The sequence below is a fragment of the Xyrauchen texanus genome, chromosome 49 (genome assembly GCF_025860055.1).
Source record: "Xyrauchen texanus isolate HMW12.3.18 chromosome 49, RBS_HiC_50CHRs, whole genome shotgun sequence".
Classification (NCBI taxonomy): domain Eukaryota; kingdom Metazoa; phylum Chordata; class Actinopteri; order Cypriniformes; family Catostomidae; genus Xyrauchen; species Xyrauchen texanus.
In genome coordinates, this window is record NC_068324.1 from 14,786,216 (window position 1) to 14,812,516 (window position 26,301).

The following is a 26,301-nucleotide window of genomic DNA, read 5'->3' on the forward strand; positions in this document are numbered from 1 at the left end:
TCTTTCCAGTGAAAGTGAATGGTGACTAGTCAGGCGAACCACGTTAAGAACACATTAATACTTAGGTATGTATAGATAAAATACTTAGTATTATAAAATAGTATTACTGAAATGGCTTTTGCATTTAACTGTCCGTAACACTGGAATATAGTGCATGTGAATTATATCTGGACCAAAGTGTTTATAGCTGACGTTCCCCTAAGGCTGCCTCAAGGGTGTCTTTGGCATTAATAAAATGCAAATCAAAAACATGCCAATAAATGCAACAGAAATACAGACTTCTTATTTGTTTCCAGGTTAAGAGTGGGATAGGATTATGGTGGATGAGGGTAGTCATATATGTATGTACTGGATACAGTGTGTGTGTGTGTGTGTGTGTGTGCACTGGTCTGTAATGGCCCAAAATACAGTAATTTCTGCAGCATTTATTTTACTCTATGCTCTGATACACATATTAATAGAGACACCTAGTCAGAGTTGTGCCCTTGAGTCATGTGACTCATGAAGCATGGTAAACAAATATTTGAAGGCTTCTGTTAAGGTTGACCTATTTTGGGGATTTTCATGTCTTGACGTTCTCGGTTCCCTCCGAAAGTCTACATTTGATTTTCCTTCTCAAATCCTTTTCCCATTTTTGTTGTTGTTGTTTACCATTTCACTATATAAAATGTCCTCTCTCAGAGGAAGCTGAGATCAAACTGGCACTTCAAAACTATATAAAAGCCTATATGGAAAGATTGATGCTCATTGGTGAACTTTCGGCACTCTGCTATGAAATATTTTTGCACAGTATAATGACCACTTAAATGTAGTTTTGGTCATTGTCCCTGGCAACCAAACTCTTGCCACTAGACTAGTATCGAATCTAAACGAATCAAGTGTTTTTTATTACACAGAAACATTTAGTGAAGTGATGTTCCAAACACACACACCTCAGTCCAACACTTTTTTCTCTTTGTCTATTTAAGGTGTAGGGTAGTGCAGAAGTGTGCAATTTGGGACACAGCTTATGCTTTGAGTTTCCTTTACCGGAACACTATAGTCAAATTTTACTGAAGACCTAAATCTAATTTGTCTTAGTGACACTTTTATTGTTATTCTTTTGATCTTTAGCAAAGGTCAACCACAGGGGGCATCTAAGGACAAATAGCCTGTCAATGCTCCCATAGATCAACTCATTCAGCTCTTTGTGACACTGTAAATGGCTGTGATCATGGGGTTATCCAGGAGCTTGCCAGCAGCAGCAAGTGGCTATTGAACTCCGCCTTATATCTTGTTACACCACAAAAATCACCCCCTGAAATCGAAACCATTCTGCCGAATTAATGACAAGCAGACATGACATAATACTGTATAATTATTATTTGACAGGTAGGGTGGTAATTTTTAAAGCGCAACACTGACACAGGTTCAGAACTCGATATGAGCAAACGTCAGGTGCACAATAAACAAATCAAACACGTTTTAATTTAAATTGCAGATCAAAGCGAGAATTACAACTTTCGACTCATTGTTCATTCTGCAGAAACTAATGCTAACAATAAAATCAAAGTAATTTAACAATTTCAGTTTGCAATTGTCATTTATCATAATATTTTGAGAATAAAGTAAACATTACGAGAAGATATTCTAAGCAGTATGAGATTAAAGTCGCAATACTTTGAGAATAAATCGAAAGGAAAGTGATGTGGTGTACAAAAGCAAAGTGGAGCATCTGGGTCTTTACATACAACATCACTAATCCGGGAGATAATTTGGCTATACAACCGAGCTGAATTTGTGGGAAGTATTGGCGAGTTCTCTGTTCATGAATGAGATGTGCATTAGCACAGGGGTTTTCAACATGTGGGCGCCTATCAAAGGAGGCATGAGATATATAAACTCACACTCAAGTGAAGCGAAAAATAATTGGAACTGCTGTGAATTATAAAGTCCATCTAAAGATGTGATAACATCCCCTCAGTTACAGAATTGTTTAGAGAAGAAAACCCAATGCTGATCGTGACTGCGTGAATCTGTCTGGTTCTTTCTCCTGAATAAATTCAATTGTCTACATAACCACTGCAGAGTCCAGATATTAATAAGTCTGTGCTGATGAGCCAAAAAACCAATGATTTCTACATCCTCCAAATTCATCTCTTACATTAAGCTGCTGGCTCCACCCCCGTTCTATTGTTGTGGTAATGACGCTCTGTTTAGAATAATCTTGAGAATTTGTTTTTATATTTATTTCTATTTTATTTACACAATATAGACTACTACTTTATTCTCAAATCATTTTTACTTTATTCTCAAAATATTATGACTATAATCTCAAAATGCTACGACTTTATTAAAATAATTTTGACTTTATTCTCATACATAATGTAATATCATAATGCGACGACTTTATTCTCAAACTACTTCGACTTTAATCTCTTTATGCCACAAATTTATTCTCGTAATTGTTACTTTATTTGCAAAATATTACGACTTTAATATCAAAATGTATTTTTTTTGCATTTTAATTAACATGGCAATAAAGCATCATCATGGGATAACAGAGTACATTTAAAAATCACTTTAATTTTATAAACGCATCTTAAAACACCTGTGTTGGGTTTCATGACTGCTATTAAACATGATTCCAGTTTGTTTTTAACAAAGCACAGTTTTCAGCACTTGATAAACGTTAAGATAGTGTTTTTCCCATTTTGCAGACTTTAGTACAAAAATGTCAATGTAATTTGATTTTGAACCATTTAAAAATCAAGGCACCCCAAAGAGTCGTTTTAACTCCTTGCACATGACATGGAAATGTGAACCAGCACAGGCGGAGGACATACACAGGCAGTGACAGTTGACTGGTGCGAGCATTAAAACCTACTTGGTGTGTGAATTGTTAAAAACAATTAAAGATTAGAATGAGGCTTAAAATTTATATAGGCCTATTCATAAATAAGGCTTGCATAATAAAACCTTAGTGCCTCTGATACAGAAAAGTTGCACCCTGTGAGAGAAATTAGAAAGCTCCCACTCAAGGCGTTCGTTACGTGTCTGATGAACTTGAGCACACACAGCAGGTAAAAGTCAAAGTGTGAACCAATTTGATTTAATGCAAGTATGGCTCACTGATCGGAATTAATATACATTTGAAGCCAAAAATTGCAGCCTGCCTTGTTGCTTTTGTACCCTGATGTAATGAAAATTAAGCCTTCTTTTTGTTCTTTTCCATCACAAAAAAAAAATATATTCAAATAATATTCAGGGTTATTAACAAGAGATCCAAGGCTTCAGCCCAATCAGCCTGGGTCTAGCTATGCCGCTGGCTAGCGCAATTCAGAAGTTGCATTTTCACTCTGACTGACATTTTTATTCTACTGATGGTTAGGTTTAGAGTTGGGTTTTGGGTGGAGGGTTAATACAAATATGCATTCCTGTGGACTGTTACATAATTTCAATTATAAATACAATTCACTTTTGGCATCTCTCTGTGGACATTTCACCTCCACAACACTTCCAGTTTCAGCCACTGGGGGCAGTGTTTCAAATTTCGGTAAGAACAGACCAAAACTTTCGAACTCTTGTCACCAAATTCACAGTGCTATTGACCTGTTTTATTACTGTAACAAAGTTCTTAGCATGGAGTGCAAAGAGGAAGCGGGAGACAGCGGAATTAAACTAAAACAAAAATTGTTTAAATAATAAATTTTTTTACAATAACTTCACACAGTTCACGTTTCAGCACACACTTAAAAACATTTATTACTCACTCCCCCTTATAGGTGTCAGGCTCACTCTTAAAAGCCCATCTCCACTCTCACTGCAATGACAAACAGCTGTTAGAGACAATCACTGCCAGGTGAAGATCCTTACCGTTGTCATCACCTGATCTCGCTCCCCATTCACAAACTGGTGCTTAACCACGCCCCCACCACCACAATTACAAATTATATTATCAGCATAACAATTTGCGTGAATGTTGAATTGAAAAATTGCCATTTTTTTACCCAGACCTTGAAATGAAAATTCTCTCATCATTTACTCACCCTCATGAAATCCCTGGTGTGTATGATTTTCTTTCTTCACCAGAACAAATTTGAAGAAAAATATCTTAGCTCAGTAGGTCCTTAAAATGCAAGGGGAAGGTGATCAGACTTTTGAAGCTTGAAAAAATTACAGAATCAGAATAAATGTCATCAATATGACGCCAATGGTTAAATGACTGTATTCTAATGCGATTAGATTGCTTTTGGTGCAAAAAAGATACATATTTAAGTATGGTACTTAAAAAGATACACTTTTTATCTATAATCCATCGCTTCCGGTCGAGAGTGATGTTCAAGCGGTCTCTCATGAGGCGTATTCACGTTGGCATGTTACGGATGTAGTCTCATGTTCTTCTCTCTGTTGAGACATCCAGGAAAAGCAACAAATGCACCATTGTCAGTAAACAAACAAATAAATATCTAAACTAAATCCAACTAAACTCCTTCTACTCAGTTGTAAACAGCGCTGCTATTTTAGTTGTGTCGCACATACGTGCCAACATGATTACTTCACAAGCACATACTGATGCTGACCAGAAGCGATGATTTAGAAAAAAGTACTTAAATATTATCTTTTTCACACCAAAAGCAATTGTGTCACTTTTAAAAGACTAATTTAACCACTGGAGTCGTATGGATGACGTTTATGCTGATTCTGTGATTTTTGGAGCTTCAAAAGTCGGATCACCATCCACTTGCATTTTAAGGACCTACTGAGTGGAATATATTTTTCTTCAAATGTGTTCTACATAAGTAAGAAAGCCATACACATCTGGGATGGCATGAGTGTGAGTAAAAATGTCATTTTTGGGTGAACTAACCCTTTAAACATAACCATGATAGTAATGTGAAAAGCCCTCTGTTCAATAACTCTGTGCAAGAATTATCTTTATATGCTTATAATAAAATATGTATGCAGCTATGAATATGCCTGAAATCACTTTCAGTTTAGGGTCTTTCTCTAAATCTGCATACTTCCTAAAAACACAAACGGCATGAATGAATGAGTCATTCATTGTAGGACAACATGATGTCCAAGACTTGTCTTGGTAAATGTCTCAATCATCTCTGTACACACACATAATTGCAGTCCATCATGCATGAGGAGAGATTGGCTTGGGGCGCAGCAATGAGAGCTCATTATCGCAGGCTTGGCACGATCTGTGATTACTCAATTCACTTGTCAGCCACAGGCCCAGTAGTAATGCTATCTCATTCCTTTGCACAGATGGGCCACATCCAACATCCTTCTCTCACAATTTTTGCCCTATTTTCCTTCTCTTCTGCCTCCTGTGACTTCCTGTTGATGGAGTAGGAAGCAGCTTTCCTTCTCCTCCTTCAGGCTCAAATATTTCAGAGAATCTCCATAGAGCCTCGCTTGGTCTATTAAAGCCCACGAGAAGGCGACAAATTACCACTTAAAGCTTAAAATATTTTAAAAGCTGATAAAGGGTTAGTTTACACACAAACTGAAATTTTGCCATCATTCACTCACTTTCTTCTTCTGTGGAACAAAAAAAAAAAAGATGTTAGTCAGAGTGAAAGTCTCATTGACTATTCACTTTCATTGTATGGAAATCTTTCCAATGAAAGTGAAAACTGTCAGTCGCTGACATTCTGCCTCTGCTCTGACAGGAAACTGGTAGTTGGCACATAGTCCATCATTTTTATTAAAGGAAAGGTTCACCCAAAAATCTCTCATCATTTACTCACCTTTATGCCATACCAGATGTGTATGACTTTCTTTCTTCAGTAAAACATAAATTAAGATATTTAGAAGAATTTCTCAGCTCTTTTGGTTCATACAATGCAAGTGAATTGGTGCCAAAATATTGTAGCACCAAAAATCTCAGAAGTCAGCATTAAAGCAATCCAGACGACACCAGTGGTTAAATCAATGTCTCAAGAAGTGCTTTGATAGGTGTGGGTGAGAAACAGATCAATATTTAAGTAAATTTTTACTATAAATTCTCCTCCCTGCTCAGTCAGCCTCCACTTTATCTTTCACATTCACATTCTTCTTCTCATGTTTTTGGTGATTCACATTATTTTTGCATAGTCCCTCTACTTGGCAGGCAGAAGAATTTCTATAAAAAATTGACTTAAATATTTATGTTTCTCACCCACACCTTTCATATTGCTTCAGAAAATATGGATTTAACCACTGGAGTCATATGGATTACCTTTATGCTGCCTTTATGTGATTTTTGGAGCTTCAAAATTTTGGCACCTATTCAGTTGCATTGAATTGACCTACAGAGCTGAAATATTCCTTTAAAAATCTTATTTTGTGTTCTGCAGAAGAAAGAAAATAATTATCTCTGTATATAAACTGTATATCTATCTATATATATATATTATATATACAGTGCTGGGCTGATTACTTGTGAATTGTAATCTGGTACCGATTAAATATTACATACGCAATCAGTAACGTAATCTATTAGATTACATATTTGGAGTAATCTGATTACATTCAACCTAATTTCATTTTATGTCACATGCTTTTGAGTAGGATAATTATTTTAATATAAACATACAAAGAGGAAAATGTACTGTATTCCATTCTTTATTACTAACAAAAAGCTCCTTATGTCATTTTTAAAAAGTGCATTAAACATTACATGAATGAAATAAACATGAAATCTAACAGCAATAACAGTGCATTGCCAAAGTTTATAACTCAGAACACTGAGACATGAAGTTTATTTTAAGTGCATAACACACTAGCAGGGGCGTCGGACTGGGGGGGTAAAGGGTACCGAGTACCCAGGGCCCGAGGCAGGGGGGGCCCCTTAGAAGTCAGTTTTCTATACATACATATTTGGTACGGGGGCCCAGCAAGATGGTTTGTACCCAGGGCCCAAAATTTGGTGCTACGCCCATGCACACTAGCAACATTACGAACATTAATGACCATAAAATCAACATATTATTAACAATTTATTGCCTTGATAATACACTCACCTAAAGGATTATTAGGAACACCTGTTCAATTTCTCATTAATGCAATTATCTAATCAACCAATCACATGGCAGTTGCTTCAATGCATTTAGGGGTGTGGTCCTGGTCAAGACAATCTCCTGAACTCCAAACTGAATGTCAGAATGGGAAAGAAAGGTGATTTAAGCAATTTTGAGCGTGGCATGGTTGTTGGTGCCAGACGGGCCAGTCTGAGTATTTCACAATCTGCTCAGTTACTGGGATTTTCACGCACAACCATTTCTAGGGTTTATAAAGAATGGTGTGAAAAGGGAAAAACATCCAGTATGCGGCAGTCCTGTGGGCGAAAATGCCTTGTTGATGCTAGAGGTCAGAGGAGAATGGGCCGACTGATTCAAGCTGATAGAAGAGCAACTTTGCCTGAAATAACCACTCGTTACAACCGAGGTATGCAGCAAAGCATTTGTGAAGCCACAACACGCACAACATTGAGGCGGATGGGCTACAACAGCAGAAGACCCCACCGGGTACCACTCATCTCCACCACAAATAGGAAAAAGAGGCTACAATTTGAACCCACCAAAATTGGACAGTTGAAGACTGGAAAAATGTTGCCTGGTCTGATGAGTCTCGATTTCTGTTGAGACATTCAGATGGTACATTCAGAATTTGGCGTAAACAGAATGAGAACATGGATCCATCATGCCTTGTTACCACTGTGCAGGCTGGTGGTGGTGGTGTAATGGTGTGGGGGATGTTTTCTTGGCACACTTTAGGCCCCTTAGTGCCAATTGGGCATCGTTTAAATGCCACGGCCTACCTGAGCATTGTTTCTGACCAAGTCCATCCCTTTATGGCCACCATGTACCCATCCTCTGATGGCTAATTCCAGCAGGATAATGCACCATGTCACAAAGCTCGAATCATTTCAAATTGGTTTCTTGAACATGACAATGAGTTCACTGTACTAAAATGGCCCCCACAGTCACCAGATCTCAACCCAATAGAGCATCTTTGGGATGTGGTGGAACGGGAGTTCGTGCCCTGGATGTGCATCCCACAAATCTCCATCAACTGCAAGATGCTATTCTATCAATATGGGCCAACATTTCTAAAGAATGCTTTCAGCACCTTGTTGAATCAATGCCACGTAGAATTAAGGCAGTTCTGAAGGCGAAAGGGGGTCAAACACAGTATTAGTATGGTGTTCCTAATAATCCTTTAGGTGAGTGTATGTAATCATCTTTACCCTTCAACATATAAAAAGAGTTGAATTCCCTTTATTCTAAGATAAATTATTTTTATATATATAAAATATAAAATGTATATACACATCTCTGGAACAAAATTATGTGTTGGAGTAAAATAAAAAATTTTGTTTTATTCTATGAAGTAATGACAACATTCCTGTATTAATATTGTTATTCAGAGCATTTATTTGCAGATAATGACAACTGATCAAAATAACAAAAAAGATGCAGTGTTTTCAGACCTCAAATAATACAAAGAAAATGAGTTCATATTAATTTTTAAACAATACAGTACTAATGTTTTAACTTAGGAAGAGTTCAGAAATAAATTTTGGTGGAATAACCCTGATTTCATACGTCTTGGCATGCTCTCTACCAGTCTTTCACATTGCTGTTGGGTGACTTTACGCCACTCCTGACACAAAAATTCAAACAGCTCAGCTTTGTTTGATGGCTTGTGGCCATTCATCTTCCTCTTGATCACATTCCAGATGTTTTCAATGGAGTTCAGGTCTGAAGATTGGGCTCCTCAAAAAAAACCTTAATTGTTTCATTCATGTTCATAGCACAAACGGTGTGGGACAAGTAATGCACCAAAACGCATTACTAGAATGATACTGAAGTATGAGCAATATAGTGGTAACTTGGATATCTGCAAAATTTAGAACGATTTGTGCACCTTAAAAAAAGAGGGTCAGTCTGGCTAATGTATGTCCAAGTCGACCACTCCATATGTTTTCTCATGGGCCTCAAACATTAAAAATGAATGAGTCTCTTGTGGTCCTTTTGTTTGTGGCCTTTGAGTCGCAGGCCAGTAATGCTCATTTGGCTTTTTCCCCCACATGCCATAAAATGTCCATACAGGCCAGTGTTTGTTTCCTTTTTACCCCAAATGTCACAGTGACGCAAACAGTGCACATTTCGGTTTTGATATATTGAAGAACAGTCATCAGAATTGTTCATTCTTGAGAAAGCTAGCTAAACAAAGGGGTTAAAGAGATAGAGAGAGGGGAAAAGAAAATGGGTCAATAAGAAACAGAAGAGATAAACATGTTCTGTAATGTTTTGTACATGGGTAGCTGGCATGAAATACTTTTTGGAAAGTTACTTGCTCTGCGGTGTGACATGTTATACTCATCTAAAAGTATTTTAAACAGCAGTTTGCTAATTATTTTATAATTATTATGCATGTAGCTTTACCCTATATTAAGAGACTACACAGAGACGACAAATTACAGGACCTGAGATATACAGTACACCTTAAAGTTAACCTTAAATTTTGATGTTGATAAAAAGCTCTGAAAAAGAGATATGAGATTGAGAGCGAGAGATTATAGAAATGGTTTGTAACCATTATTATGATGCTGGATGGTCATTTGAACCCTCCAAAACTGTCTGGTTTATTCACTTAAACAGTATGTATTTTTTCTGGACAAGGATATGGGCAATGGTGGCTCAGCCAGGTTGAGGCTCTGGATTACTAACCAGAAGGTCGGGGTTCAAGCCCCAGCACTGCCAAGATGCCACTGTTGGACCCTTGATCCTATCTGCTCCAGGGGCACCATATCATGGCTGACCCTGCACCTCTGACCCCAGTTTAGCTGGGATATGTGAAAACAAATACATTTCACTGTATATATGCAAAAATGTATGCATAATGCATACATTATGCATTAGTATATAAATAAAGGCTTCAATTCTATAGCACTAAACTAAATGTCTACAGAACAACATTCTTTTGTTGTTTATAACAACTACGGTGATTTATATTGGAGATTAGAGTGGATAAAAGAAGCTATTCTGAAAAGCTGAAAAAAACTGTTTTCAGATAACAACCCTGCATCAGTGAAAAGAGGCTTGTAAGGCTGAAAGACACCATCCCCCAACACCTCCTCCCCTCTCCTGCTACTCAACATGCACTTAAGACTGTTAAGATAATGTGTGCCGGGTCTTCCGGAAACAGAAGACAAGAAAATCACAGAGCCCAGATGGTGTTTCACCCACTTGTCTAAAATCCGGTGCTGACCAGCTGGCCCCCATCTTCACACAGATCTTCAACAGATCACTGGATCAGTGCGAAGTTCCCTGCTGCTTCAAATGCTCCACAGTCATCCCCGTCCCAAAGAAACCCATGATCAAAGCACTTGTCACTCTGATGTCTGTGGTCATTTGAGAGACTGGTTTTGGTCCAGCTGAAGGACATCACTTCTGGACAGCCTTATAGAGCAAACCGGTGGATGATGCAGTCAATATGGAACTGCATTTCATACTTTTGAATATGGGATATGGGACTTTTGCAAGGATTCTATTTGTTGACTTCAGTTTGGCTTTTAACACCATCAGCCTTGCTCTCCAGTGGGCTAAATTAACCCAGCTCTATTTGTCACTGGATCACCAGCTTTCTGACAGACAGGCAGCAGCTAGTGAGAATGGGGAACTTCACCTCCAGCATACGCACAATCAGCAGTGGTGCCCCCCAGGGGTTTATGCTCTCCCTACTACTTTTCTCCCACTACACAAATGGACCCCTCTGTTAAGTTCGGATTAAAAGACTTGAGTTATGGGCTTGATGCTGAACAGCAGACAAATCTTAATTTCTAGGCAAAATGCATTAAGGTGAAAGAGTAATTTATTTTTAAAAGATGATTAAAAAAATATTAAAAGATTTATTATTAATTAAAGGGATAGTTCACCCAAAATTGAAAATTCTCATAATTTACTCACCCTCATGCCATCCAAGGTGTGTATGACTTTCTTTTTTTCTGCTGAACACAGCTCTGAAGACCCATACAATGCAAGTGAATGGTGGACAGGCCTTTGAAGCTCAAAAAAGTCAGCATAAACATTATCCATAAGACCAAAATGTCACTCCTTTTTCACTATAAATCGCCCTGCGCATGCATCAAGCATTAGGAAGTGGAAATCAAGCTTGAAATCATGATCATGCCTAGAGACTGCAATGGCAAGATGTGAAAAAGGAGTTATATTTTGCTCTGTTCTCACCTAAAACCAATTGGATCACTTCAGAAACATTGATAAGTTGTATGAATTACCTTCATGCTGACTTCATCTCCTTTTTGGAGCTTTAAAGGCCTGGTCAACATTCACTTGCATTGATTGGACCTCCAGAGTGGAAATATTCTTCTAAAACCTTTATTTGTGTTCTGCAGAAGAAAGAAAGTAATACACATCTGGGAAGGCATGAATGTGAGTAAATCATGAGATAATTTGTATTTTTAGGTAAACTATTCCTTTAATTTGTGGGAGGGGTGATTTATAAGATATTGATAGCATCATGATTGTTACATTAGAAGTGGAAGTAGTTTAGTAAATCTACAGGAACACAATCATTCCTATTGCTTGGATTTCACTAGCATAAGTCTGGGATTCTGGCTAGATAATACAATTTAAATACAAAGTTTTGGATAAATGCTTTTCCTTTGATGTCACACCTGTAATATTGTATTATTGAAAAACTGTATACTGTTTGATTATTAAAATTTGGCACATTAATATTAATATTATTAAGTACACCAATATTTTCAGTATCTTTGGTTTTTGGGTCCTTCCAAATAATTCTAAATGTAGATGCACGTGAACAGATATTAAAGACCAGCCATTAAGAATCATTAAATATTAGCATATTTAAAATACTAGTCCCTTTCAATATTAATAGTGTTTTAAATATGCCCTAATCACTCTGCAGAAATTAGAATTAATTAATGGGACATTAATTTTTACATCTAGTGAGAAAAGGTTATTGACCGTCATTTGGATAGGGCACAATTCAACAATCCCACAGGTTTGGGAAATTATTGTTCTTCAGAGTTATCATTGCAATATTTACTCTCAATAAGAGATCTCTTTTGTATAACCAATGTGTGTCCTTTCATAATCTTTAAGACAAATTTAAGTGACATTAAAAATGAATGTCCCTATATAATGTATAAGAGAATATAAAGCTGACATAAGAGACAAATTGTGACTATTTCCCCAAGGCTGAAGGTCATATGCCAAGGGTAGGAGGGAATGAGGGATGCTCTGCTGTGTGAATGTCAGAACACCTTAATTAGGCTTTAACAACAGACCTTTGATTTGGCACAGCCAGCAATCATTTTCCATCATAGTGCATTTTAGGAGGGGGGCACAAACAGTGTATACAGTCTGTGACAGACAAGACCCGTTTACACACAAGGAAGTGTTCACAGGGTGCTCATAAATGCATTCATGCGTCCATCACAGGCAGTGACCTAGAAATGAGGAACAATTTCACAAAGGGAAAAACAAGACAATAAAGTCTTTCTTTTCAATGGATGGATCCACTCAATCAGATGGATCCAATTAATAAAAGCAGAGAGCCATTAGAAGTATAGGTACCATCACGGTCCAAACACCTAAAACTGTTTCTTTTCAGAATAGCCATTGTGTACTACATAACAACTGTAGTAACTATGGTTTTACTACAAATTCAATGGTAAAATATGGTCACTGTAGTAAAATCATACTACATTTTGCAGTTAGGGTGGTTATACAAAAAAAATACCATAGTTGATTAAGCTATTGCAAATTAACGCAAAACCATCAGAAAATAAATTCCCTCCCTGTCTTCTACAGAGCTACATCATTTTGCACCCTATTGGTGGAAAGTGACATTAACAAATTCCACAAGCAAATCTTGCTTTTGGCATGAGAAATAAATTACCCAAGCAAGCAAGTAATAAAAAACGAACAAAAATGGTAGAGGAGAAAAAGACAGATAAACCAACACCAGCGATCATCAGAGACAAAAATGAATGAAGTCCTTGCAGCATCCCAACAATGTCTGAACTGTGTAGTGGATTGGCACGAAGATCTCATCATTCATGAAATATTAATATGGTGTTCAAAAGAGTGACTGTTCATTGGTTCTTATGAATCATTTATTAGACTGAAGTGTGGGTTTGAATGATGCAATCTACTTAAGTATGTATGAGAATGTCAGTGAACACTCTTAGAGAGCCTTAAAATAAAATACAACCTAGCCTAATCTTTTTATGATACAAATGTATTTTGATTAGGTCATCAAGGCCATGTGAGAAACAAATGGAAACTATTCAAAGATGGAGAAAATGCTGTGAATATCCAATGTCAAGTTTGGCAAGTGGTCAAAATCTGCCTGTATTGCACTGAACATTTCAGAAACTAATTTAGTCCAATGTTGGGACACTTGATTTCCATTGCAATAAGTTCTATAACATCTAGATATAATACAAAATCAGCATAGAAAATATGAGAAAAAATATCAGCAGATTTAGTCTGGACCTGCCTATAAGCAACAACTTTCCTGTTAAGCCAAATTGGCTTCCTACATCTTTCCCCACACTCCCAAGCCATTCCACATATCTGTCTATGATGTCATAGATCCTGCTGCTGAATGCCTAATATTGAACTGACCACATCCTTAGACAATAGCCTCTGTGTGCTAGGAGAGTACTGTATGGCATTGATGACTTGCAGGCCTGATAACAAACACCTTCACCATGACTGAAACTGCCATTGGGGAAGTTTTGGTCTAAAAATCTTCTCTAGCACAAACCACAAAGCATCAAAGTGTGGATTCTTCCATTTACTAAACCACATAATCAGGTCAAATGTCAATAAAACTCAACATTTAAAAACACTATCCGCAATTACAGTTGATGACCCTAGTTTTCGCTTTGTCCAAAAAGGTTTGGTACATTCTCAAGACGTCTGCAAGAAATGTATCTAATGCTGATAAGCTTTAACCTTTCAGGTGTCGTTTTTTTATTAAAGTGACATATCTTGACTGAAACAACAGTTGAAGAGCAAACTGAAGAGCATTTTACAAGTTTTTTCAGCTAGCAAATACAGAGGGAATTTAAGACTTACATAGCAAAGGAGCTAGGCTTACTTTTAAATTCCGATTCACAAGAATCGCCAATTTAAACAAACTACGAACATCCATTTTCTATATATTACCTTCCATAATACACAGAAACAGATATAAAAAAAGACACAAATGGCCATGGAATAAGTCACCAAAAAATTTAAATTACGTCATTATTCATGCATATCATTAGAAACCCGTATGATTTTCTTACTTGCATTGAACATTAGAGGAGAATGTCTTGCAGAATGTCCAAACTGCTGTTTTTCAGATTCAAGCATGGTGCATACAACACGCTATGGCTCGGACATTTTTCTCATCCACAGCCCCCCATCCCATTCAGATGAAGAGACAACCATAAAGATTAATCAACATCTCAAGAGTACGTGTCTGCAAATTCTAGGCAAAGTGTGGCCACTTCGATGTTGCTAAAATATAACGTAGTTTTTATTTATTTTGATTTTTTTTAGGTCACAACATAATTCCCATATTTCCATTTCTATTATTCCAGAGTTGTGATGACTTTACTATTATTCTAAAATGTGAAATAAGAATGAGTAAGTGACCCTAAACTTTTGAACGGTAGTGTACCTTCATCGTATGGAAAAGAGCAGCTTGGATATTAATTCTGTGACATTCTCCTTTTATGTTCTGAGTAAGTAAAAAGTAGTACAGGTTAACGGTCATGAGCGCTAGTATTGTGTATTACTGGGTGAACTATTCCTTTATGACTGAAAAATATAGAAGTAAGAAAAATGTGCAAATATAACATATGCATGTGTTAACTCATAATCCTTCTAGACTTCCTATAATCTTTCAACAAACTACAGTACACATTACTCACGGTTTTTCATTGTAAACAGCAATATGGCAGTTGCATCTTAAAGACAATCTGTCCTGTATTAAACGTGGTTCTTTGTCCCTACTGTATTTTCACAAGGTAAAATGCACAGTTTCCAACATCATCTTCAAAACACAGTCTAACATTAATCAGTATTAAAACAAGGGCCGTGCGTAAATCTAAAAATTGTGCATCCAGAAAAAATAACTTTTCTTGATGGGTTTATTCAGTAAATCTGAGCCCTTGGTAATGGACCTGTAAGGGTAATGTGTATCCCTTAGGTAAGGTACAACCTTAGAAGTGCGTTCCCACTCTTGGGAAGGTAAATGTTTCCCTGTGGATGGTGCTATAGGGTGAAAGCTCCAGGTCAGTGGTGCCGTCCTGATCATTGTCATTGCTGGTGGCCGTGGAGGACTTCGGAGGGCCGCACTCTTCAAAGCAACAGCAGCAACAATCCAGGAAGGCTTTACTGAAAGGCCGACAAAGTACCAAAAGCAGCACAGGTGTAACTGCTGACTTGCAGAACATCATCATCTGACTTACCAGATGCAGGATATCCAGTGTGCGACGTGGCACACTTGTTGCCATGTACACCGATACGATGTTGCTAATGTTCTCCGGAATGACGCAAAAGCCATACAGAATGGCTAGAGCTACAATGATGCAGTTCATTTGGCTCTCTAGTTGGATCTGCTTGCGGTTGCCACGGACGCTGGCGCGCTCGGCCTTGCGGATCTTGTGAGCTGTCACCACCGAGCTGATGATGGTGAAGAGGGTGGGCAAGCAGAAGTAGCAGCCAAAGTACCACCAGAGGCGAGCACTGTTGTAGGTGAGTCCGAGAACGTAGAGCGTGTCCGGGAGTGCTGTGGAGATTTGGACTACGCAATGCTCGTAGGGTGTCACCTCCGGAGGCTCACGCTCCTCTTTCACCAGCTGCCGGATGAGGAGCTCGGGCAGGGCCAGGAGCAGCGCACCGAGCCAGATAACCGTTAACTTGGCTGCAGTAGAAGTACAGTTCTCAATCATCTCGTAGTACATCTGGATGTTGCTCGCTGCACGGAAACGGTCGATGCACAATGCACAAAGCGTGAATGTAGTCACTCCCAAAGAAGCCACCTGCAAGGTAAAAGCATGTAAAAAAGTTTGATCATTAAAAAGTGTACAATTTAGTAGAAAAAGGATTGAAGAGCCCATTAAATGGCTTGCCAAGCACAGCTTTCTTTCCTGTGTTGATGCATTTCCTTTTGAAAAAAGGAAGCTGGGGTAAGGCATATCGAAAAGCTTGTTGTTAGTGTATGTCACACCCATGGACTTTGAGGTGCTGCTTGCTATTGACAATTGGCAGCTGATGGTATTGAGGAGGGACACTCTGATTCTAGAGAGCATTTCATTGGATGTTATGTGCATCCCCAAATGAGAGGTCATTCATATTTTTGGTCCATTTTCTCAGAAGAGAGAGACTGCCATTTTAAAGGCGTATATTGGCAAAAAAAATAATTGGACAGTTTTCCACCATCAGGCGAACGATTCCAGAAGTATTTCCAGTACGTTATGATCACAAACTGTTCCCAGACCAGATTTCTCAGCACAATTAGCTTGCCGTACTAATGTAAATAATGCTGGTGGAATGTCTTTAGTATGTGGTGACTCACGCTTGGGTCACTTGTTCTGTCAATCCCATGTCAACAAGCCTGGATCGGTACAGATGGTGGAAAAGAATCTATTTTGCTAACTTTCAAGAGTACACTAGTATATAGATGGCCTCAAAGCTAATAGACATGAACTTGATTTACTCTCATGCGACTCTCATATGACTTTCTTCTGTGGAACACAAAGACATTATGTAGAATATATTAGGTGTTTTTGACGATACAATTCAAGTTAATGGAATCCAAAAAATGTAAGGTCCAAAAAGGACATAAAGGCAGCATAAAAATAATCCATATGACACTAGTGGTTAAATCCATGTCTTCTAAAGTGATATGATTGCTTTGGGTGAAAAACCAATCAAAATGTAAGACTTTATTCTTTATTAATCTTTACATCCAGGCCAGTTGGAACAAACTGCATGCTTCAATAATGAAATGCTTTGATGCTACAGGCGGTTGCCAGGTACTCAATCCTGGTATCCTTATACATCATCGAGATGTTGCATTTTAAATTTCTAGTGTTTATCATTAACATTGTGACGACTGCTCTAAATTTGAAAAACACCTAATCCCCCCCACCCCCCTTTCATTTGTGTTCAGCAGAAGAAAGTAAGTCATACTACTTTAGGAAAGCACACGGGTGAGTAAATAATGAGAGAATTGGGTGAACTATTCCTTAAACACCAGAGGTCAAAAGAGACATTCAGCACTTACATCATGACACAATATGAAATAAACAAAATAATTGTCGCTAATTATGCAGTATCACAGTCCTAGAGTACAAATAGTAAAAATGCGTCTCCATTTCAACATATGGTCATATTTTTCTATTTTAAACGGGGTCTACATGTGCACAAATTTTTGTAGAAATCCAAGGGAAATGTATTCTATTGCTGTGAAAGAACCATGAAATTCAATCTTCAGAACTAGGTTGCACATGAACAGCAAGGCCTAACCATTTAAGTCCATAGACTTCCTTGTCATGTTGAAACATCATGGTAGCAGGAGGTTTTGAATCAAGGGTGTAGGCTGGGACTCACTAGTGTCATAAGATTAAAGCTGCAGCTATGACACCAATCAGCACAGTTCTTCAGGAATACATGATACAATCTAAATTCTACCCAAGGGCATCGCCACTATCTCAGTGTTTCTGCAGAGACACTTCCCCCTTACATTACATAAGTGAGGGAGACAAAACAACAAAACATATCCATGAAAGTAATGACCTACACACATACAGTAACATGAATTGTGGGAATACTGGCTGTCTATATCTGTAAGCAGCATACATTTAAACAGGCTATATTAAATGGATATTTTGGGATACATCCAAATGTTTTTTAATTCTGTCATCATTTATTCACACTCATGCCATATGTGTGTGACTTCTGCAGAACACAAATTAATATTATTAACAGAATGTCTCAGCTAAGTAGGTCCATTCAATACAAGTGAATGAAGGCCAGAACTTTGAAGTTCCAAAATGTGCATTAAGGCAGCATAAAAGTAATCCATACTGCTCCAGAGATTAAATGATCTTCTGAAGCTATATGATAGGTGTGTGTGAGAAACAGATCAATATTTAAGTCCTTTTTTACTATAAATATCCAGTTTCACATTCTTATTTTTTGTTATTTGCATTCTTGTGCATAACACCACCTACTGGGCGGGGAGAATTTATAGTAAAAAAAAAAAGAAAAGAACTTCAATATTGATCTGTTTCTCACCCACATCTATCATTATAGCTTCAGAATGCATGTATTTAAGTTGTATGAATTACTTTTATGCTGCCTTTATCTGCTTTTTAAAGCTTCAAAGTTCTGGTCACCATTAAGATGCATTGAATGGAACTTCAGAGCTGAAATTTTCTTCTAAAAATGTTTTGTCAGATTTCTCACATATCTCCTATAGTTATTATTCATGAATAGTTTTAGCTTTTGACATATTGTGGCTATTCCTTTTAACTTTCAATTCTAGTTGTTTATGTAAAGAACTAGTTCATGGATAACATATGCATTCTAGAACATACGCCAAATATTACTATTTGAAAAGTAATATCAGACATCAGTAAATGAAAGCACTCTATTTCAAACAACGTAACCAACCACAGTTATTTGAATCCAGTATGTTTACCTCAATGTAGGGAATGATTTTACAGGTGAATTCCCCAAGTAGCCAATCCTGAGTGAGTTCATGGAATACAACAAGTGGCAAGCTGAAAAAGAGGACGACAAAATCCCACAGGGCAAGATTGGCCAGCAATGAGTTTGAAATGCTTCTTATGTAGTAATTGTTGCACACTATGCACATGATTGCTATATTTCCAATAATGCCCACAGTGAAAAGGATGATGGAGATGCACGTGACAACATATGCACCGTAAGATTCACTCGTCACTGGGTAAAATGGATTCCTGACCCCTGGGGTTCTTGATCGGGTATTCAAGGGAATGAACGAGGTGACGAGCTCCTCATAGTCTTTTCCAGGCGAGGTGGACCATTTAGGGATGCTTGAGGAATCAATGGGAATGTCTGTAGGCTGGATCTGAGCTTCAGGCTTCGGTAATGATTCCAGTTCACGTGCATCTACTGACGACTCGTTGGTTTGATTCCTTTCGCTCTCGTTAACAGCCTCCCTTCTATGTCTGTGATGGCCAACTTTTATACGACTTTCGTTATCTGTTTGTCTCAATATTGATTGAAAATGGCTGTATTTGTCAATATTGTCGTTCTGTCTCGCTACTCGTCGATTAAGTACGCTTCTGGCATCGCTCAAGTTCACTGACTCGTAATGGGTCAATAAATGAATCGTTTTTATACATGCTGTAGTTCCGGGCGATAAAGTCACACCTGTAGATTTATTTTCCTCTTTAACTGTTTTGTAATAAACCTGATTAGTAATTACACGTCTCTCCCGGCTTATTCCCCGCACTTTGTGCGTAAAATGATCAGTTTTTGACGAGATATCGATTCTGTTATTATTATTTGTAAAAATTGAAAGTTCACAACACGCTAGCAAGCAAAACAAGCTTAAAAGTTGTATTTCCATTGTGTTTTGCCCACAGAAAATACTCGAAAATATGCTAAATCCAGTATATCCAATAACATTAGGGAAAAGTTGTACAAAAAATGTCAAGCATCGTCCCAGTCGCTAATATTAGATTTGTTGTTTCCATTGTACAATCCCTGGAGTATTATGTGTACAGTAGAATTGTGTAAATCCTGACACTTGTTCACACAGATGTTTGATGTTTTAACCGAATTAGTTGAAATAACAATACAAAACTAGTTTCAGCTCTTGAACACATTTCCAAGCACTTAGTATCACTGGAAAAAAATAAACATGTCAAGGCCAAGCGTATCCAGCATCTCGATACAATACAAATCCTAGAGTGTCGTCCATGTCCGCCCGCGAGCTGCTGATGCAGCCATGTGAACCTGTGACAGGGAGGCGCCGCTCTCAACGATAGATTACAGTGACATGCGCCGCCTAGCGGACTGAAACAAAACTGCAGTTTGTTTCGAGCATCAAACCAGATGTATAGTATTATTTCCAATATTTCCCCCCTGAATTAGATCTTTCAAGGGCAAATTATACCTCAATCTACCCCAAAAACAAAAAGGAAAAAAAAGTGTAATCCTTTCAGGTCAAATATTTACATTTAATCAGATGGCTAACAAATAAGTAAGTGAATAACAAGATTGAGAATTTATTTAACTTCTTACCCATATAATTCAATATAATTCAATCAACATCAACTCTAATTTATGCAATATTTACATATAGAGCTAAATAGAGTTTAGGGACCCCTTAAATTAATTATTTTATTCTGGACAGTCCATAATATGGGGGCCTTTTTATGCCCAAGCTTACGGTCCAAGCTCAGTTTCCTGATTTATAAGCTAAAACTTTGGCCAATTAACCTACACGAGTTTCCCAATAATTTGTGATCTCTAGATGAGGATTTTTATAAATCTATTTTTAGACTGCACTCACAAAGAGATATTTCTGGCAGTTGAATTTATTTAGAGCTTAGCATAACTATAAATATATATGGGCATTTCCATGACTTTAAGGTTTGGCTAATATCCATGACCTTTCCCAGGCCTGGAAATCACCATTTTAAAAGTCCCTATTTTTCCAGGTATAACATCACTGTGTGAACTCTGAAGATCAAGAGAGGAAATACTGAAGAGCTATCTTATAAATAGACAAACACTTTTGCTATGAATTTAAGGAATAGGTGTTTGACCATAAAACATGTATTTATATTTCTTCACAAAACATTTCTGAAATTTCTGCCAAATCTCAGTTTTTTTCTTGTTAGAGATATCACTGTGCAATTGTAGGTGTCCTATGATTTAATTAAATGTAAAATGTCCATACAAGTTTACTCAGTCTTCTCTAGTTACTGTGTTTGTGATCTGGTAGCAAACTTTGTCCTGTACAGTGTAGGCTGACAGGCAAAGATCCAGCCATGGATGTTCTTCTACAAAAACAGTAGAAAAAAAAAGGTTCAACATTATTATCATTATCAATATGCAACATACAGTATTTGACAAAAGGGTTGAAAAAGTGTAGTTACAACTGCTAAAAACAGAAAATTCAAGGAAGTGAACTGTTTACCCATACGGCTTCCTGGTGGTTGAAGTGTGTCCATGATGGTCTGAATCTTGTCCTGCAAATCTTGACTGGCTGAAGTGTCGACAGCGGAAACATGGAAAAATCTCTCCTACAAAGAATGAGACAAACATGGGACTGACACTGAAGTCTATAAAAAAAACAAAGGGAAAACAGCACACTCTACTGATCAGGAAGTGCTATTACCCTTTTGACAAACTAGCACACACTCTCTTAAAATGTTAATTAGAAATAATTATAAAAATTACTATAATTACTATAACAGTTTATCAAAGACAATAATGTAATTTTATAAATGAGACACAAATATCTAAAAGTTTTTCAAGCCCCTTTAATTAAATGTCACTTATATACCGGTAGGTAGTATTTTGACTCACAGAGTTCTCCCACAGCAGAGCCTCCAAAGTGTCAGTCTGGTCCTCGAGTTCAAATTGGACTAATAATCCATACTGCATCAGCTGAACTCCAAGAGCTGTATAACAGACACAGACGAGCCTAATATAATACCTATATACAGTTTAAGTCAAAACTTTACATACACTTAGGTTGAAGTCATTAAAACTCATTTTTTAAGCACTCCACAAATTTCATATTAGCAAACTATAGTTTTGGTAAGTCATTAGGACATAAACTTTGTGCATGACAAGAGTAACTTTTCCAACAATTGTTTAACTTTTAATTGACTTTATCACAATTCCAGTGGGTTGGAAGTTTGCATACACCAAGTTAACTGTGCCTTTAAGCAGAAGAAAATGATGGATGGATGGATGGATGGATGGATGGATGGATGGATGGATGGATGGATGGATGGATGGATGGATGGATGGATGGATGGATGGATGGATGGATGGATGGATGGATGGATGGATGGATGGATGGATGGATGGATGGATGGATGGATGGATGGATGGATGGATGGATGGATGGATGGATGGATGGATGGATGGATGGATGGATAACAAGCCATAAAATCAGCCTGATCTAAAACCCTATATTCCAAACAGAGTCCATCTGACCTGCGTGTGTGTGATTCTACCCAAGAATCACCATGAGCTCCGTAACCTACTGGTGACATAGTACCTTCTGCAATTCTCTGTTCATCCCAGTTCTCCACTCCAGTAAACATAGGGTTTTCCAATGTGTTCTCAGAGCAGTGTTTACACCTGAGACACACACAAACAATATACTGTATGTCAACAGTACATTCATGTATTTTTATTGTATACAGTCTTCTTATTCTATGTATACTGCATATTGTATATTATTAGGAGTAAATTGTATATTGTGTTTTGTAACATGATGTGTAAACCGTGTAATGTGTAAATAAGATGTTTATTGTAATTGTCATTCTGCTATGTTGCTTGGACTTTCACCCACTGTTGCACTTGTGTATAGAGTTGAGTGACAATAAAGGGATTTGATTTGATTTGAACTATATGTAGTAGTGATTTTATTATTTCCCTGTGGGGAAATGGCGGATACATGATGTGTACACTTGACAAGATGTACACATTGAATGCCAGGCAAGTTTAAAAATGGTCTCTGGAGGTTTGTTGAAGTGGTTAGCCCTGTCATCTTACCCATAATATCTTTTGTCTCCACAGAATAGAAAGGGAGCTGTGAGATCCATTAGGTTCATCCTGCCGTTCTCTGATCTCACGGGTACCAGGTTTTTGTAATCACGTGACAACAAGCAAACCTCATCCAGAGTCATTCCTGCAGACACAAAGCTGATCATTATAACTGCCGAATACAGGGTTCCCACATATCTTGACCAAATTAAACGATTTATTTGTCCATGAGATATTTTATTCATACATAGTTTATATGAATTTATATGACATTTAATAGAGTTGTATTCTGGGATGTTTTTTTCATGTCAATTACCAATGATTGGAATTAATAGATTTAATTTACTATACTTATTAGTGTACATATGTCTCCAAATATGGTCAATCAATTAAAAGTTAATCAAATGGGTTGATTAATTTGTCACAAATATCAATATTTGGGCCCAGAATAAATAATTGAATAAATTATCATTAAAATAATAATAATGTATGATAATAATATTATATTATTTATTTATTAGACTTTTTAAATAACTTTTCCAAGCTACTACATTAATAATTTCCATGACTACTCCAGGCCTGGAAATCACAATTTAAAAAATGCCAGATGTTTCCAAGTTTTCATGTGTACCCTGCTAATATACAGAGCAATAGTTTTTAGAAGTAATGTTATCTTGCTAAAAAACACAAATAAAAAGTGCTTCTCTTTGCAGTCAGACTAACCCTGGATGAAAATGAGCTGGGTGTGAGTGCTTTCCCCCACCATATCTATAGATATGTGCATCGAGATGATTCTGCCTGCTTCAGTAGATCTTAATGAAGTGGCAGCCCAAAACTCATGGCAAGGTTGGTCATCGCTCGCAGGTTCCTGGAAAAGCTTACCAATCGTGCTGTCATCAGGGACCTCTCTCCTATTACACACAAAAATGCAGGTTCATTTATTTATTAGAACTTCGGTAGGAGACATCACATTTGGCAGATATGAAATTCAGATATAAAAAGGAATAGTTCAACCAAAAACTTAAATTATGTTCATTTGCTCAAGTTGTTCCAAACCTGTATGACTTTCTTCGGTGGAACACAATATAATCAGTCACCATTCACTTTTATTGTATGGAAAAAAAGATGTATTGAAAGTGAAAGGTGACAGAGACTGTCAAGTCTCAAATATTCTGCCTAACATCTTTTGTGTTCCATGAAGAAAGAAAGTAATATGGGTTTGGAATAACATGAGGGAGATGTATTGTTGCGTGAAGTATCCCTTCAAAGACAATTTTCATGTTCATTTGCTCATGCTGTTCCAAACTCGTATGACTTTCTTTCTTCTGCAGAACACAAAGAGATTTTGATGGAGATATTATGTGAATATATTCATACAATGCACGTCAGTGGGGTCCAAATCTTCTAAGCTCATAAAAAGCACAAAGGCAGCATAAAAGTAATCCATACTACTCCAGTGGTTTAATAACCATGGCTACTTTTGAATGGCTGTCTATGTGGAAACATGCTTTTTGCCATTGGGTGGTGTAATTCCAGCATCTACCAGCAGGTGCTAACAGCGACCTGCTAACCAGCCAATTCCCAACCCCTGGTTAAACCACGAGTCTTATGGATTACCTTTGTGCTGCGTTTATGTCCTTTTTGGTGCTTGAAAGTTAGGACCCCATTGACTTGCATTTTACAGATATATTTACATCATATCTCCATTGAAATAAGTTTGTGTTCAAGAATGGAAGTCATACGAGTTTGAGATGTCATAAGGGTGAGTACATTAGAAGAGAATCATCATTTTTGGTCAAACTATTCCTTTACCATTTGCTTTTTTGCAAGCTTTGTTTACTTGAATAGCCACAAGGTGGCAAACAAAACATGTAAACAAATCTAGAACATCAAGGACATCAGACATTATTACACAGAAATGCCCCATTGAGACCCATTTTCAATTTAAGACTGAATTAGTACATTACAACTCCCATTATTTTCATATTAAATCATATTAGCACTGAATATAATGTGAGGTGATGGAAGGTGCAGTAAGTGTCACACTTACATAGTTTTACACTTTGGGCAGAACAGCTTTAGGCACTGATACAGTGGCTGTGGCTGGTATTTCTTCACCTGGGCACGAACATGACATACCAGCGGAGGTGTAGAGCTTTTCACCTGGGCGAGTGTGACTCGTTGAAAGCTGTGCTCACACGTCAGAACTGAACACAACATTGCAGACAGTAAAATATCATTATTTTTACTCATGAAAAGACAGTTTGCCTGAGCAACCACCCAAAGCACTTAGCATCTGCAAAACAACACACTATAACACCTTAGAAACCACATAGCAATTCTTTCACATTGCAGAAAATAACACAAAACATAATACATTCGTGGTGAATCTCAAAGGGACAGTTCACCTAAAAATGAAAATTCTTCATCATTTACTCACCCTCATGCCATCCCAGATGTGTGACACAAATAAAGATTTTAAAATAATATTTCAGATCTGTAGGTTAATTTAATTCAAGTGAATGGTGACCAGAAATTTGAAGCTCCAAGAAGGACATAAAGGCAACATAGAAGCGTTCAATATGACTCCATTGGTTAAATTCACGTCTTCAGAAGTGATATGATAGGTGTGGGTGAAAAATAGACCAGTATCTTCCTTTTTTTTTTTTTTTTTTACCATAAATCTACACCAATTCAATTTCACATTCTTCTACTATTGTTATTGACGATTTACATTCTTAGTTCTTATCGCCACCTACAGGGCAGCGAGGAGAATTTATAGTAAAAAAAATTACTTTAATATTGATCTGTTTCTCATCCACACCTATCATATCACTTCTGAGCACATGGATTAAACCACTGCCATATAGATTACTTTTAAGCTGCCTTGATGTACTTTTTGGAGCTTCAAAGTTCTGGCAACCACTCACGTGCATTGTATGGACCTACAGAGCTGAGATATCCTTCTAAGAATCTTCGTTTGTGTTCTGCTGAAGAAAGTAAGTCAAACATTTCGGATGGCATGAGGGTGAGTAAATGATGAGAGAATTTTTTTTTTTGGATAAACAATATAAAAAAAGCAACAACAAAGCAACATTCTCACCCAATCTGACTGTAGAACTGAAGCTATTCAGAATTAAAACGTTCTAATTAAAGAAATCAGGAAACTATTCTCTACTATTATCTACCTGTTCGAGAAAGTCCAACATCTGCCTCTCCATCTGAAATAAAATAAAGTATGCAATCATCAAAGCTTTATTCTGTGGTGGAAAAGACCTTAAATGAACAGTTCACCTAAAAGTATATTAAAAGTATAATGTGACATGTGCATCATATTCCAAGTCTCCTGATGGCATGCAAGAGGTTTTGGTGAGAAACGACCTGAAACTGAAGTCATTTTTCAGTGAAAATTTTGACATCGGTTGCACAGTCATGAGTGCATGAGAGAAACTAATTCACAGTTGCATGTGTGTTCACACGAGAACTTGCG

The 26,301-nt window shown here is 37.3% G+C and overlaps 2 protein-coding genes across 2 annotated transcripts in view; both read right to left on the reverse strand.

The window, feature by feature from the left end:
- Positions 1–13,912: 13,912 nt before the first annotated feature.
- LOC127640576 (prosaposin receptor GPR37-like) lies at positions 13,913–20,049 on the reverse strand. The gene is made up of 2 exons (XM_052123208.1): positions 18,733–20,049; positions 13,913–16,066 (listed from the first exon to the last, which is right to left on the reverse strand). Exons 1-2 carry the CDS (start codon positions 19,645–19,647, stop codon positions 15,245–15,247), a joined length of 1,737 nt encoding a protein of 578 aa, XP_051979168.1. The 5' UTR covers positions 19,648–20,049; the 3' UTR covers positions 13,913–15,244.
- Positions 20,050–20,311: 262 nt separating this feature from the next.
- LOC127640651 (protection of telomeres protein 1-like) overlaps positions 20,312–26,301 on the reverse strand; it is a 42,394-nt gene continuing 36,404 nt past the window's right edge. The window contains exons 11-18 of the mRNA XM_052123336.1: positions 26,000–26,032; positions 24,862–25,018; positions 23,535–23,722; positions 22,821–22,956; positions 22,321–22,403; positions 21,618–21,712; positions 21,226–21,331; positions 20,312–21,088 (exon numbers count right to left, since the gene is read on the reverse strand). Of these exons, the coding sequence (XP_051979296.1) occupies positions 20,994–21,088; positions 21,226–21,331; positions 21,618–21,712; positions 22,321–22,403; positions 22,821–22,956; positions 23,535–23,722; positions 24,862–25,018; positions 26,000–26,032 (893 nt within the window). The 3' untranslated portion in view covers positions 20,312–20,993. The remainder of the gene's footprint in view (positions 21,089–21,225; positions 21,332–21,617; positions 21,713–22,320; positions 22,404–22,820; positions 22,957–23,534; positions 23,723–24,861; positions 25,019–25,999; positions 26,033–26,301) is intronic.

Coding starts and splice junctions, on each gene's coding strand:
- LOC127640576 (XM_052123208.1), bottom strand. CDS start 19,647: ATGGAAATACAACTTTTAAGCTTGTTTTGCTTGCTAGCGTGTTGTGAA. Junction 16,067..18,732: donor AAATCATTCCCTACATTGAG/GTAAACATACTG, acceptor TTTACCTTGCAG/GTGGCTTCTTTGGGAGTGAC.